At 40.7% G+C, this 14,680-nt stretch overlaps 1 protein-coding gene across 1 annotated transcript in view; it reads left to right on the forward strand.

The window, feature by feature from the left end:
- Nucleotides 1–14,680, forward strand: part of Baz1a (bromodomain adjacent to zinc finger domain 1A) — a 78,622-nt gene that overhangs the window by 12,380 nt on the left and 51,562 nt on the right. Inside the window, exons 3-4 of the mRNA XM_057782902.1 lie at nt 543–821; nt 14,023–14,166. Coding sequence (XP_057638885.1) covers nt 543–821; nt 14,023–14,166 — 423 coding nt within the window. The remainder of the gene's footprint in view (nt 1–542; nt 822–14,022; nt 14,167–14,680) is intronic.

Raw genomic sequence — 14,680 nt, forward strand, 5'->3', positions numbered from 1 at the left:
GTTTCTCTGTGGTTTTGGAGCCTGTCCTGGAACTAGCTCTTGTAGACCAGGCTGGTCTCGAACTCACAGAGATCCGCCTGCCTCTGCCTCCCAAGTGCTGGGATTAAAGGCGTGCGCCACCACTGCCCGGCTGCCCCTATTGTTAAGAATTCTTTCACTGCGTATTGACTGACTTTTTAATCACATAATTCTCTTGTTAGGTACCTAGATTTATTAGTATTTCTACTATTAAGATCTATTAAAATATCATGACTAATTAATGTTAGTGTTGTGAGTTCTTTTAAAGAAAAAGCTTGAAAATTAAAAGGAAAAAGAAAAGTTGAATTTGCTTTTAGTTTGGTTCCAAATTTCAGAACTGGTACAGCTTGTCCCTGATAGCACATTTAAGCTGCTGTGTGAACTTAAAGACCTTTTCTTAGTCTTGTATTATTAAGTAAGTTGATGAGGTGGCATAGGGGAAAAGGTCATAATGGTGTCAATTTTAATAATGTAAAGTCTATGAAATGATAAGTAATGGGATTTTGTTTTTGTTTCTTAATCAGTGACTTTTTTGAACGAACCATTCTGTGCAACAGCCTTGTGTGGAGTTGTGCAGTGACGGGCAGACCTGGACTGACCTATCAGGAAGCACTTGAATCAGAAAAAAGAGCAAGACAGAATCTTCAGAGCTTCCCAGAGCCACTAATTATTCCAGTTTTATACTTGACCAACCTTACCCATCGCTCACGCTTACACGAGATTTGTGATGATATCTTTGCATATATCAAGGACCGATATTTTGTTGAAGAAACTGTGGAAGTCATTAGGAATAATGGTACAAGGTAAAGTACTTTTAATTTTTCATATTGATAAGCATAAATTGCTCAAAAGTTAAATTATCACCAGGTGTGATGCTACATGCCTCTAATATCAGCGTTTGGAAAGTTAAGGCAGGAATATTATGGGTCTGAGTTAGCCTGGGCAGCATAACAAGCTTGTCTTAAAAACAACTCACCCCCACAGGTGAAATATGGAAATCTTTCTTTTGCGTTCTTTAGCTACCCTGTTAGCCTATAGATAGATTGTCCTGTGATAGTTACTTTTTACATATCTTTCCATGTGTGTGCCACCAAAAATATGTGTATGTCTATGTATCTGTACAAACATACATAGACACAGTCCTCTTTTAATATAATAGGTAATATTTTTTAGGTTATATTGCTATGTAAACCACCTTCTCTTTAACTTAATATAAAGTAAACCCTATTACATGGACACTCCATATTTAAAAAGCCTAAAATAATGATATCCACCATAATCCGCATACTAAATAATAGTTTAAATATACTTGTATGTTTTGATGGTTTTCAATATTTTATTTAACAAAACTAGAAATGTGTTGTACATACTCCACTTTTTTGTATGTTTCTGTCCCTTAAAAAAAAAAATACAATTTCACATACCTTTATTGAGAACCTAGCACCCACAAAGCCCTTGGTTTGCTCCCCAACACTCCGTAACTATTTGTGGTGGTGTGAGCCTATAATCTCAGCACTCCTGTATCCTGTAAGGTAGAAGCAGGAGGGTTAGAAATCTGAAGACTGGAAAGATGACTTATAGGTTAAGAGCTTCCACGCGTCCTGAGCTCAGTTCCCAGCCACAGTGGTGGCCCACGTGCTAACAGAACACTATACATAATAAATAATTCTTTGGAGAAAACAAAAGTTCAAGGTTATTCTTTGCTAGTTTAAGCTGGAGGAGACCTTATCTCAGTATCTAAGTAGAATAGAGAGAAGCAGAGTCAGGCAGACCTCTGAGTTCAAGGATAGCCCGGATCTATAAAGAGAGTTCCAGGAGAGCCAGGGCTGTTACAAAGAGAAACTCTGTCTCAAATCCTGCTCCCTCAACTACCAAAAAAACAAACAAACAAACAAAAAAACAGGGTTGGGGGAGGCCGAGTGCCGGCCTTACAGGCATGAGGACCTGAGTTCCATCCCTTAGAACCCATGGTGGCATGGGCTTAAAGTCCCAGCCAGAAAGGGGTGTGTAACAAGCAGATTCCTGGCTTGTTGGCCAACCAGTGTAGCCTATTGGACAAGTACCAGGCCAATGGGAGACACTGTCTGAAAAAACAAAGTGGATACCATCTGAGCAATGGCAACTGAAGCTGTCCTTTGGCCTCCATCCTCATGCATGCCCACCTGTGCCCACAGGTGCAGGAGTACATATACATGAGCTTAATAAGGGCTCATGCCTGTAATTCCAGCGCTTGGAAAATGGAGGCTAGGAGGACTGCTGTGAGCCCTAGCCAGCCTGGACTGTGTTGTGAGTTCCGGGTCAGCCTGAACTGCAGACTGACTGCCTCAAAAACAAACAAACAAACAAAAAAACAGCAAAAGAGGCTAGTTGGAGAAGTGATGGAAGTCTTATTTTAACAAGCATTAGGTACGGGTTAAATAGAGAAGGGAATCTTAAGAAGCCAATGGTAGGCATATTTAAATTTTTTAATTACTATTTGTTTTATTTATTGTGCGTATGTGTGTGTATACATGTACACACCAGGTCCAAAGGCAATCTTTTGTGTTGGTTCTCTCCTTTGACTATAATATATGTCTTGAGGTTCAAACTCGGGTCCCCAGGCTTGGCAGCGGGTGCCTTTAGCCACTGAGCCATCTCCCTGTCTCTCTGTTTTTTCTTTTCTAAAAATCAACCATAGTTCTCTATGGGGTGTGAAGTAACTGCTCTACTTTATATGCATGCTGTGCTCTTTCTTTGTGCCAGATGTTGATTTGGGCTATTGATGTAGCAGTGAACAGTTCCCCCATTCACCAGGCAAACGTGTATGTTGCTTCCCGAGGTGCCAGACATGGTCCCTGCCTCGGGGCCTTTGTACTCTTTCAACCTGAAAATTTCCCCATATTATCAAAATGGTGAACTCTTTACTTTTCTCCATGTTTTTCCTCACAATCACTCTCTTATTGGAGTCTTTTCTCTTTCCTCCTGAAATTCAGCAATTCTTTGTTCCAACACTTTAGGATTTGGTCTATTGGATGCTTGCCAAACCAAATGGTAGCTCAGCATTTAACCCAATTGTGTAGATACTTTGCTCCCCCTCTGTCTTTATTTTTCTTCCCTCTCCTCCCCTCCCCTCCCCTCCCCTCCCCTCCCCTCCCCTCCCCTCCCCTCCCCTCTCCTCTCCTCTCCTCTCCTCTCCTCTCCTCTCCTCTCTTATTCTCTCCTCCTCTCTCCTTCTTTCTCTCCCCCTTTCTTTTGTTTGTTATGTTTGGAAGAGATATCTTAATTTCCAGCATGTTAAGTTCTTTGTTATATTGTTGTAAATGTGTTTGTTTCAGGTTTTGTTCATTCTTAAATGAGCCATATGGTTTCTGTCTTCTTTCTTTGAATAGGGCTACTGTTACTGTTCGAACCATTATAACTTGGAATCGGATTCCCTCTTGCATCCCTGAAAGACTTGAAAGCAGATGCTTAACCCCAGTGCAGTGAATCACAAGTCATACTCTCCTATTACTCTAAAAAAGAAAGGAAGAAATATTGTGCATTTAGGGCAGAGTCACAACTTCCTCAAATGAAGTAAAGAATGGCTGCCAGTATGGCGTGATGGGACACACTTGTAATCCCAGCCCTGAAAAGGCTGAGGCAGGATGATCAAAAGGTCAAAGCCATCCTGGGTGACTTAGTGAGTCCCTGTCTAAATAAATGAATGAAGAAATACTATAAAATTTAGACCAAACTGAGGGAAGGTGCCTAGAGTGAGCATGTACCCATGGAAATACTAACTGAAGAACAGATTTATTTAAGAATAAGTTAATAATTCCAGTCTGCTGGAAAATACTTTTTGTGTTTAAGGTAGTACTCTAGAAGAACGGACAGTCCCAATCTTTGGACCACATATGTGAACTTAGAGATAACTGAAAATCCAAGATTGGATAGAAGGTCATTGCTGGTGTTTGTCCATGTGCCTTACCTCTGACTAGAATGTACACACTAGTCAAGAACCATTGACCTAAATCTCCTGCTAAAATGAGAAGATTGGTGTTATGACCCTCTCAAATTAGAGGATCATTTTTATTTTTGGTACATGTGTGTGCACATACACATGTAGAGTTGGCATCAAGTGCTCGCCTTACTTATGTGTGTATGTGCATACTTGGGCAAGTGTGTGCTTGGTTGTATGTGTCGGTGTGAGTGAGCAGAGGTTGATGTTGGGTATCTTTCTGAAGCTTTCTGGATGGTTAGACTGGATAGCCAGGGAACTCTGGGGATTGGTAAGTATCTGCCATCCCCAGCACTAGGATTACAAATACATTGTTTTGTCTTTTCAGTGGGTGCTGAGGATCAAACTGGTAATGACTGAGTTCATTTCCCCAACATACGTTTCTTTGAGACAAGGTCATAACTCAACTGTCTACTCAAACTTGAAATATAGCTGAAGATGACTTTGAAGTTGGAATCATCCTGCCTCATCCTCTGAAGTGCTGAGAATAATAGGCATCCACCCCTCAGGGTTTTTTTGTTTTGCCTTCTTGTTGTTTAGATTTTATATATGCGAGTGTTTGCCTGCATGCATGTCAGTACTCCACTTGCATACCTGGTGCCTTTAGAAGTCAAAGGTGGTTTTGATCCCCTGGGACTGGAGTTAAGGATGGCTGTGAGCCACCATGTGGGTGCTGTGAATGAAACCTGGGTCCTCAGCAAGAGCATCAATGGCTCTTAACCATCTCTCCAACTCCTAGCTTCCAGGCTTTTGTTTGTAGGGTCTTTTTGAAGTAGATTCTTTGGGAGTTTTGTTTATTTGGTTTATAGGTTTGGGGGTATTTGTTTAGGGGTGCAGGGTCAACTTCTAGTGGCTTTTTTCCAAGATGGCCTCACACTGCCCTGCAGCGTCCTGTTAGGCTGGACTGGCTGATTACCAGCCTCCTGATCTGTCTGCAGCACTGGGATTGCGCATGACAGCAGAACTGTTTTTTTTTTTTTTTTTAAATGTTAGCATGGGCTGTGGGTCCTTATGTTTGCATGGCAGATATCCCACTGGCTGAGCTATCTCCCCAGCTCCTGAAGTTATTTTTGGTAACAGGGCTGGGTAGCTTTTGTCAATTTTTACATATAAATATTTGAATGACTGCTACAGTAAGTCTAAAGAAGATACATAAAAATAATTCCTGATTATAAGACTAGGGTTTGTGAATCACTAAAAGATACAAGCTGTTTTAAAAAAGCATGTAGTTAAGGTGTTGTGGAAGCTGAAAGAGTTCAGAGTAGATTAGAAAAAATAGATGGCAGAAGGTATATTAAAGCATGCTGACAACACCGAGAAGGGGCCGTCAGTGAGTGCCATGGGCTCACGTATTCTTCCACTGCATACACTGCCATACGAGCTGAAACTGCATTTTCTTTCAATAATGTCAGACCTTTAGCTGACTGGCAGACTTCCCAACCTGGGTAAAATAAGTAACATAGCAGATTTGGATTTGAACCAGAGTTGGATTGATATCTAGGGGTCTCTTAAATATGATCCCTATACTATTTGAGTTTTTAAGTTTTTAAAGAATTTTAAAGAGATTTTACATACATGTTTTGCTTGCATGTATGTATGTGTACTGTGTGTATGGGCCAGAAGAGAGTCAGATTCCTGGGGACTGGGCAGTTGTGAGCTGCTGTGTGGGTTCTAGGATCTGGCTCCTACATGGGCAGTGTGCACTCTCAGTTGTATCTATGGCCCCAAGGGAGTTAACTTTTAAAACAAATATTATTTAGTAAAAAAAAAAAAAGCATAAGCTGTTATATTTTAATATTGTTTTTCTAATTACCTTTGAAAATAAATAATTGTAGAATCCTTTTAACCTGGTGAGTATACTAAATTTAGTATCAAATGGTGACTTACCAGGCTTCAGTTGGTGTTGCTTGTCTGTAATTTTCATTATTTGAGAGACAGAGGTGAGGGTCACTGCAAGACAGCTTCTAGTGAGTTGTCATACTTCTTGTAGTTGAGCCCTGTCACAAACATGGAGGGACAGCAGAAGGTGAAGAGGCAGTGACGCCTGTGCTGCCTGCTTCACTTGGGCCCTTATCTTCTCTATGGTCCTGAAGACACCAGTAGACTCCACAGCATATGTGGTACCAGCATCACCCCATTTGATGTTGATTGAATCTTATTTCTGGAAGATGGAGATAGCCTTCCCATTGGTGATAGTTTCACTCTCTCAGCCCTGACAGTGCTGCAGATCATGAAGTGATGGCCAGTGAAGGGGGGGGGGGGGGTAGTTGATGGCAGCAGTATCCACGTTGCCAGAATTGAAGCGTGGGTACCCAGTTCTGTCCAGTCAGTTCACCTTGACCTTAATCTTTGTGTCTCAGGGACAAGGCTGACTCTGGAACTGGGAAGAACAGAGAGCCCCCCAATATTGGTTCTGGGGATCAAGCTCAGGTTCCTGAGTTTGTACAAGTACTTTGATAGCCTGAGTTTCTTTTTATATTATTATCTTTAATGCAAATGGTGAGTTGTCATTAAAATGTAGTCACATTGAGGAGTTATTTTGGTTTAAACACATACATGCTTAATGCCTGTTTTTGAGACAGGGTTAACTAGGTCTCAAGGAGCCCAGATTGTCCTGTCTGGGATTACAGATGTATTTACTACTCTCGGTGTTTGCAGGCATGTCTGTTGAGGGTTGTTTTGATTGTTGGTTGATACAGGAAGAAGCAGGCCATGTGGGTGGCACCATCCTGTGGTGGCCTGGGATTCTTGAACAAGACAAGCAAACTAGACCAGAAGAGCTTGCAAGCAAGGGAGGATGTTTTTCTCCTCTTTTGCTCCTGACCGTGGGTCTAATGTGACTGGCTGCCTCTCCAAAACAGTGAGCCTAACTTAAAAATTGTGAGTTAAGTGAGTCCCCTTCTCCACTCAGGTGGATTTTGGTCAGAGTGCCTGTCACAGCAACATGGGTGAACTATAGTAAAACCAACGTGACCAGTTCCTGACAGGAAACGTCCTAAGCAGCACCTAAAATCCTTTCATTCTGTTTCTTGATGACGCTAAGATAATATGCTTTTGTTTGTTTGCCTGCTTTGTTTCCTGGGTTAGACTTGAACTCATGATCCTACTACTTCTTCAGTATCTTGAGTAGCTGGGCTTAGAGGCACGTTAACAGTGCCTTATACAATATGTTTTCATTAAAAAAAAAACTACTCAGGACAGTTGTTAGTTTTTGCACATATGTACTTACTTGGGAGGGGGTATGCCTCATGGAAATCAAAGGATGACCATGGTTCTTTCCTTCCACCATGTAGATTCTGTGCATCAGACTCACATCACCAAGCTTGGTGGCAGGCGCCTGTACCTGCTGAGCCGTCCTACCATATTAGCCTTTGTTTCTGGTTTTGTTTTGTTTTGTTTTGAGATCGATTCTTGTTTATTTTGCTTAGACTGGCCTCAACTTACTTTGCAATGCAGGCAGGCCTTGACTTTGGGGTTATTCAGAAAGTAACATGCATAATGTCCATTATTTTTATCCCTTATTAATTTCTCCTATGTGAAGTAAATACTTGTAATCAGAGTTAATGTTTCTTACATTTACCATTAACATCTTAAAACTGCTGTTTTGAGATAAATACTTCACATACGTTGTAAGATAGTAAAGGTTTTCCCAATGATATTATCTTGCAAAATGCCGATAACAGTATCACATCCAGGATATTGACATTGTACTTTGGATACAGAGCATTTCTGTCCCTGTAAGCACCTGCTCCCATGCTATTCATGAACACTACGTCTGCTTCTCTCGTCCCCAGAGTGAGCAGGCGATAGACAGATCTCTAGAGGTGCAGTTCTTGGGTCATGATTGTTTAGGTAGTTTTCCATTTTCTGAAACAAATACGACTTGAAGTCTATACTGCCAATGATAATTATTTCATGATTCTCTAGCTTTGTTTGTTTGTTTTTCTTTTTTCTAGATGGGGTTTAACTGTGTAGCTCTGACTGTCCTGGCACTGCTCTGTAGACCAGGCTGGCCTCGAACTCACGGAGATCCACCTGCTTCTCTCTGCCTCCTGAGTGCTGGGATTTAGGACATGCAACACCACCACCCACCCTCTAGCTCTTTTTATACCTCAATCTTTGGATTCTTGGGAACCAAGAAATAGTCGCAATAGATTTGAAAGACAGAAGCTAAGTTTCTGAGGAATCTATTAGACTCTGATTTGGCATTTTGAGTAGCTGTCATTGAGCCCAGTGAGGCCTAGCCATGATAAGCTTGGAAAGGAGAGGTGCCTGTGGTTTGGGTGTGACACATAGCTAATAGCAGCATCGATGATGGCTAATGCAGTTGCTATAGTAAATATGTATCGCATTCTAGGCAGTGTCTCGATACTGTACAGGTTTCCTTCCCCCCAGTTACTCTGTAAGGGAATTACTTTCTTTCTTTGGTTTTAAGTAGATGAGTACCTCAAATTCTTGCCATCCATGATTCCTGTTGCAGTCAGACTCTTCCCTCTGACAACTGAAGGTTATTTTTAGACTCTGCACCATATGGACCTCGGGGCTCAGTAGACCTGGCTTTTCCTCTCATGACCATCACCATCAGTAACAGTAATGTGTGGGCTCTGCCAGTACAGAGTGTCACTGTCACAAAGTCCCCAGAAAGCTTCCTGCGTTGCCTTAGAAGACTGGGTAATGTGATTCCTGGGTATGAGATTTAAGTCTGCAAACGCGAGTGAAAGCCGGGCAGTGGTGGTGTACACCTTTAGTCCCAGCACTCAGAGGCAGGGGGATCTCTATGAGTTAGAGACCAGCCTGATCTACAGAGTGTGTTCTATAGACATGATTGTTTCACAGAGAAACCTTGTCACAAAGGGGAAAAAAAAAAGAAAGATCTGGCAATAGCTAGATCCTGCCTAAAAGAGAAAATAAATAAATAAATAAATAAATAAATAAATAAATAAATAAATAAATATCAAACCTATTTGATTACTTTCATGCCTCCAGTTTCCAGAGTCTTATCAGTAGACTACATCTACTAGACTACCTAGAAAGTTTTAATGTGACTTCCTGCAGCTTTTCCTCTTTAGAAACTTTGTCAGACAATGTGAAAATCAGCATATAGACATGAATTTATCTAAATTTAGCATTTAGGTATTTAGACAGCATTTCCATTTGCCAACAGTGTAGGTATGTTCATTGAAGACAATAACACAAGTTTCTTTTTTGTTGTGTAAAACAAACTTTACCATTTTAATCATTTTTGATTGTGAAATCCTGTGGCGTTCACAGTGTTGTATAACTATCATCACTATTTCTAGAACATTTTCATCATTCCAAACAGAAACTCTGTACTCATTAGGCAATAACTTCCCATTCTACCCTCCCCCAGCCCCTGGTAACCTTTATTCGACTTTGTCTGTATAAACTTAACTTATTCTGTATACTTCATAAAAGCAGGATCAAGTCTTTGTCCTTTTGTGACTTATCACACTGAGTATTTTCAGGGTCCATTCATATTGTAGAATTTATTGGAACATCATTCTTTCTATGTTGTAATGTTCTGTTATGTTTATATAACCACAGTTTGTTTATCCATTCATCTGTGAGTGGACATGTTGGTTGATTCCATGTTTGGTCTATTAGAAACATTGGTGTTCAAGTATCTAAATACTTGTTTTTATTTATTTTTTTAGTTTTTGGTTTTTTGAGATAGATTTTCTCAACAGCCCTGACTGTCCTGGAACTCGCTTTGTAGACCAGGCTGGCCTTGAACTCACAGAGATCTGCCTCCCTCTGCCTCCTAAGTGCTGGCATTAAAAGCCTTCGCCACCACTGCCTGGTTTGTTTTTAATTTTTTTGTTAAGAGATTTTTAAGGTGGACTTGATGGGTTATATGATAACCCTATGTTTGACTTGGTGGGGAGATGGAAATGCTGTTTCTGTAGCACTGGTTCTTATTTCTCTACAGCCTTACCAATACTGTTAGTGTCTATGATAAACCCCATCTTCCTGGATATGTCTGTTTACTACGATTTTGATTCTGTGTTTTATAGATGAGACAAGCATCATTTTTTTTTAATATTTATTTATTTATATAGTATCCTGCCTGTAGGCCAGAAGAGGGCACCCGATCTCATTGTAGGTGGTTGTGAGCCACCACATGGTTGCTGGGAATTGAGCTCAGGACCTCTGGAAGAGCAGTGCTCTTAACCGCTGAGCCGTGGTTTTTTTTTGGTTTTTCAAGACAGGGTTTTTCTGTAGTTTTGGAGCCTGTCCTGGAACTTGCTCTGTAGACCAGGCTGACCTTGAACTCAAAGAGATCCACCTGCCTCTGCCGAGTACTGGGATTAAAGTTATGTGACACCACCGCTCTACCCTACCAATACAAGCTCTTTTTATGCTCTTTGCCTTTTATATCTTCTTTGGATAAGTCTTTACTCAGCTCTTCCAGTTTTTAAAAAATGCATTGCTTTTCTTTCAATTGTAGAAATTCTTTATGCATTTACTGTATCTCAGGTTTTATAGAATGAGCTAGGAAGTATTCTCTATTCTTCAGTTTTTTAAAAAGATTTTTATGTTTATGTGTAATTTCCTGCATGTGTGCATACTGCATGCATTAGATACCCCAGGACTGGTGTTAAAAGCTATAGTGTGGGTGCTGGAAACTGAACTCCAATCCTCTGTAGGAGCAAGCAACGGCTCCTAATCATTGGCATTGTTCAGTAATTAAGACTTTAAATATTTTAAAAGAATTATGTGTGGGGTTATGTGCATATGAGTACAGGTGCCCGAGGGGACCAGAGGTGTTGGCTGTCCTTGGAACTGGAATTACTGGCAGCTGTGACCTCCTGATGTGGGTGCTGGAACTGAACTCAGGATCTCTCTGCAAGAGCAATAAGTGTTCTTAATTGCTGAGCCATCTCAGCAATTAAAATATTAAAATTAAATGCAGCAATTAAAATACAGCCATTTAAAAATATTATTTATTTATTTTAGATTTTTTTGTTACATTAAATTATGTGTGTACATGTGGGTTTGTGTACTTGACTGTGGGTGCCTGCAGAGGCCAGATGGGAGTCCACTAGAACTTGAATTACAGGCCCCTGTGAGCCATCTGATGTCAGTGCTGGGGAATGAACTTGGGTCTACCGCAACAGCAGTGTTCAATGTAACTGAACCATCTCTCCCCAAATTTTATTTATTTATTTATTTATTATTATTATTAATTGTTGTTGTTGTTATTATTATTTTGTATGTGTGGTGTTTGTTTTACACTTGTAGAGGTCAGAGGACAACTGAGTGGAATCTTCTAACTACCTTTCTGTAGGTTCCAGAGATCACACTTGGGTTGCACACACAGCAAGCACACCTTTGCTCATGAAGTGCCACGCTCATGAATAGCACAGTATCTAATGTGGGCTCACCGTTTTCTCAGATAAACCTCATTAGTAGGAATTCACATGATCAGGATATTTTAGTAAGGCCTATCTGGATTCCCTGAGTTATAGAAGAATGGTAGATGTAATCTCACCACTGCTTGCTCCTGCTTCTTAAATTACTATGTTCTGCAGGTCTAGTTTACCTGTTATTTTTTTCATTTATTTATTTTATGTGTATGGGTGTTTTGTCTGCATTTCTGTCTTTGTACCATGTTACAGCGGGTTGTGAGCAGACCTGTGTGTGCTGGGAACTGAACCCCTGGCCTTGGGAAGAAGAGTGAGTGCTCTAAACCCAAGTCCCAGCTGTTAGTCTCTTAGTAACTTGAATATATATTTCACTTGTCATAAAGTTAGTTCATTTGAAATGTGTATTGTTGTAATTTTTTTAAAGATTTATTATGTATAGTGTTCTGCCTGCATGTACACCTACTGGCCAGAAGAGGGCATTAGGTCTCATAGGTGGTTGTGAACCACATGTGGTTATTGGAAATTGAACTCAAGTCCTCTGGAAGAGCACTCAGTGCTCTTAACTTCTGAGCCATCTCTCCAGCCCCTTGTTAAATGTTTTTTTTAAATATACTGTTTTACAGCCATCACCACAGTCTAATTTTAGAAAATTTAACACCTAGAATGAAACCTGTACGCATTAGCACTCATTACCCTTTCCACGACAGCCTCCCACCAACTTTTCTGGTATCCACTTTCTCTGTGGGTTTTCTTATTCTGGAAACTAACATACATGGAGTCCTACATTGTGTTGTATTTTATGCCTGGCCTTTTAGCATAATGTTTTCAAGATTTGTCCGTACTGTATACACCAGTGTGCAGTTCCTTTTGAGACAGACTGTATGTATGGAACTCAGACTGGGATTAAACTTAAAGTTTCCTGTGCTTCTGCTTCCTAGTGATGGAATCATGGGCACACGCCTCCATGTCCACTTTGTCCCCCCTCATAATATTCCATTATATTGGATATTTAACAACAAATTTTAGTTGTTTTGCAATTGATGGACATATGAATCATTTCTATTTTTGGATATTATTAATAGTGGACATGTGTGTACAAGTGCTTCTTTTTTATTTCTTTTTTTAAGATTTTATTTATTTATTATGAATACAGTGTTCTCCCTGCAGGTAGACATGCAGGCCAGAAGAGTGCACCAGATCTCATTACAGATGGTTGTGAGCCACCATATGGTTGCTGGGAATTGAACTCAGGACCTCTGGAAGAGCAGCCAGTGCTCTTAACCACTGAGCCAACTCTCCAGCCCCTTTTTTATTTCTCATGACATTGTGTATGTGTCTGTTTATGTCCATGTGTCCATGCCACAGTGCACATGTGGGGATTAATGGACAGCTTCCAGGAGTAGATATTCCATGCTGTGTGCATGCGAGGTTGAATTCAGAAAGGGAGGACATTTCATTGAGTGAAGATATCTGACCACAAGGAAAATGGTTTGTCTTTTCTAATGTGTGTGTGGTTTGGGGCGGGGGTACATAAGTGAGCAGTGGAAAGTAGATTGATTTCAAAACTCGAAGAAATGAATTTGCAGCAAGAGGGATTTTGGAAAAAGCAAGTAAAATTGTTTTCTATCACTGTTAGTTGATACAGTTCTCCAGATGAACAAATAGAATAACTATTGGGAGGGGGCATGGAGCAGGAGGAAGAATATTTAAGAGAGCTGGCTCTCTAGGTTCTGAAGGTGAAGTTCGCGCAAATGGATCACCAGAGATCAGCACCATAGCATTGCTCGGTCCATATCTGAAGGCTTCTGAAACAGGAGCCTGGATGATGGCATAGCGCTCAGTCTTGAGCTGAATGCCTGCCTGAGAACAGTGGAGTGGGTGCTGCAGGTACCCGAACCCAGGAAATCTTTGGAGTTCTCCTCAAGGGAGAGTGGGCATCCCAGGAAGAAGGTGAATTTACCTTCTCCTGCCTTTTCTTGAGTATAATATTCGCAGAAACTAGTTGGGTTTTGCTTCCAGCATGGATGACAAACCTTCCCACCAATCCCACTGGCTCACACTTCTATCTTCTTACCCATCAAATTTAATCCCAGCACTTGGGAGGCAGAGGCAGGCGGATCTTTGTGAGTTTGAGACCAGCCTGGTCTACAAGAGCTAGTTCCAGGACAGGCTCCAAAACCACAGAGAAACCCTGTCTCGAAAAACCAAAAAAAAAAAAAAAAGAAGAAAAAATAAAACAAAAACACACCCAGAAATCATGCTTTTACTTGTTATTTGTAGTTCTGGGGGTTGAGTCCACGGGTTTGTGTATGCTGACAAGCCCTGCACCAGCTGGCCACATCCCCAGCCCAGGAATCTTATCAATTGGATTTCAAAATTAGATGGCAAGTATTGTTTTTAATTAAAATATTTAGTCAAGCCATAGTCTTCAAAAAACAGTCCCTATTGTGGTATATGAATGACATTTGGGTTATATTAATAGTAATATGTATCTCTTTTAGACTTTATTACAACATAAGCACATTACCCATCTGACATGAAATTAAATAAGTAAATACTGAGTTATTCAGAATAGCAGACTTCTGAGTGTTGTGTTATAAAATGTCAAGTGACTTGTATTTTGTGATTGTGTTCTTTTAGGCTGCAGTGTAGAATCTTGGAAGTCCTCCCTCCATTACATCAAAATGGTTTTGCTAATGGGCACATGAGCAGTGTTGATGGAGAGACTATTATCATCAGTGACAGTGATGATTCAGAAACACAAAGCAGCTCTTTTCAACAGGGGTAAGTAGTTTGTGACTTAGTGGTCAGCTTGGTGGTTGTCTGTTGCAATGTTTCTCTTTCCTGCTTCTCCTTTTATAGTCATAACGTGTATGCCATCCATAAATAATACATTTCAACAACAGATGGTAGATGTTAAAATGTAAACCTGGTTAATTCTGCTTAGCTGCTTAAGAACAGTTTACTTGCTGGGTGTGACAGTCCATGCCTTTGGGAGTCCTGGCAGTTGGGAGGCAGAGGTAGGCAGATCTCTGAGTTTGAGACCAACTTGGGCTGTGTAGTGAGTAGTCAGCCAAGGGCTACATAATGAGACCTTGTCTTGGAAAACCAAAACAAACAAAGCAGTTTGTTTCTTGTGCTGGAGATTGAACCTAAATCCTCATGAGTGCAGGCAAGCACTTTACCTACGCCTGAGATGGCTCTTCAGCAGCAGTTTCAAGTAAGCTTCATTCTTCTGTGTTCTGCTCTGTTCCTGCAACTCCAGGCAATCTCTTATTCTTCTATTGGTCCCGTTCTT

This window comes from Chionomys nivalis, chromosome 10 (genome assembly GCF_950005125.1).
Source record: "Chionomys nivalis chromosome 10, mChiNiv1.1, whole genome shotgun sequence".
Classification (NCBI taxonomy): domain Eukaryota; kingdom Metazoa; phylum Chordata; class Mammalia; order Rodentia; family Cricetidae; genus Chionomys; species Chionomys nivalis.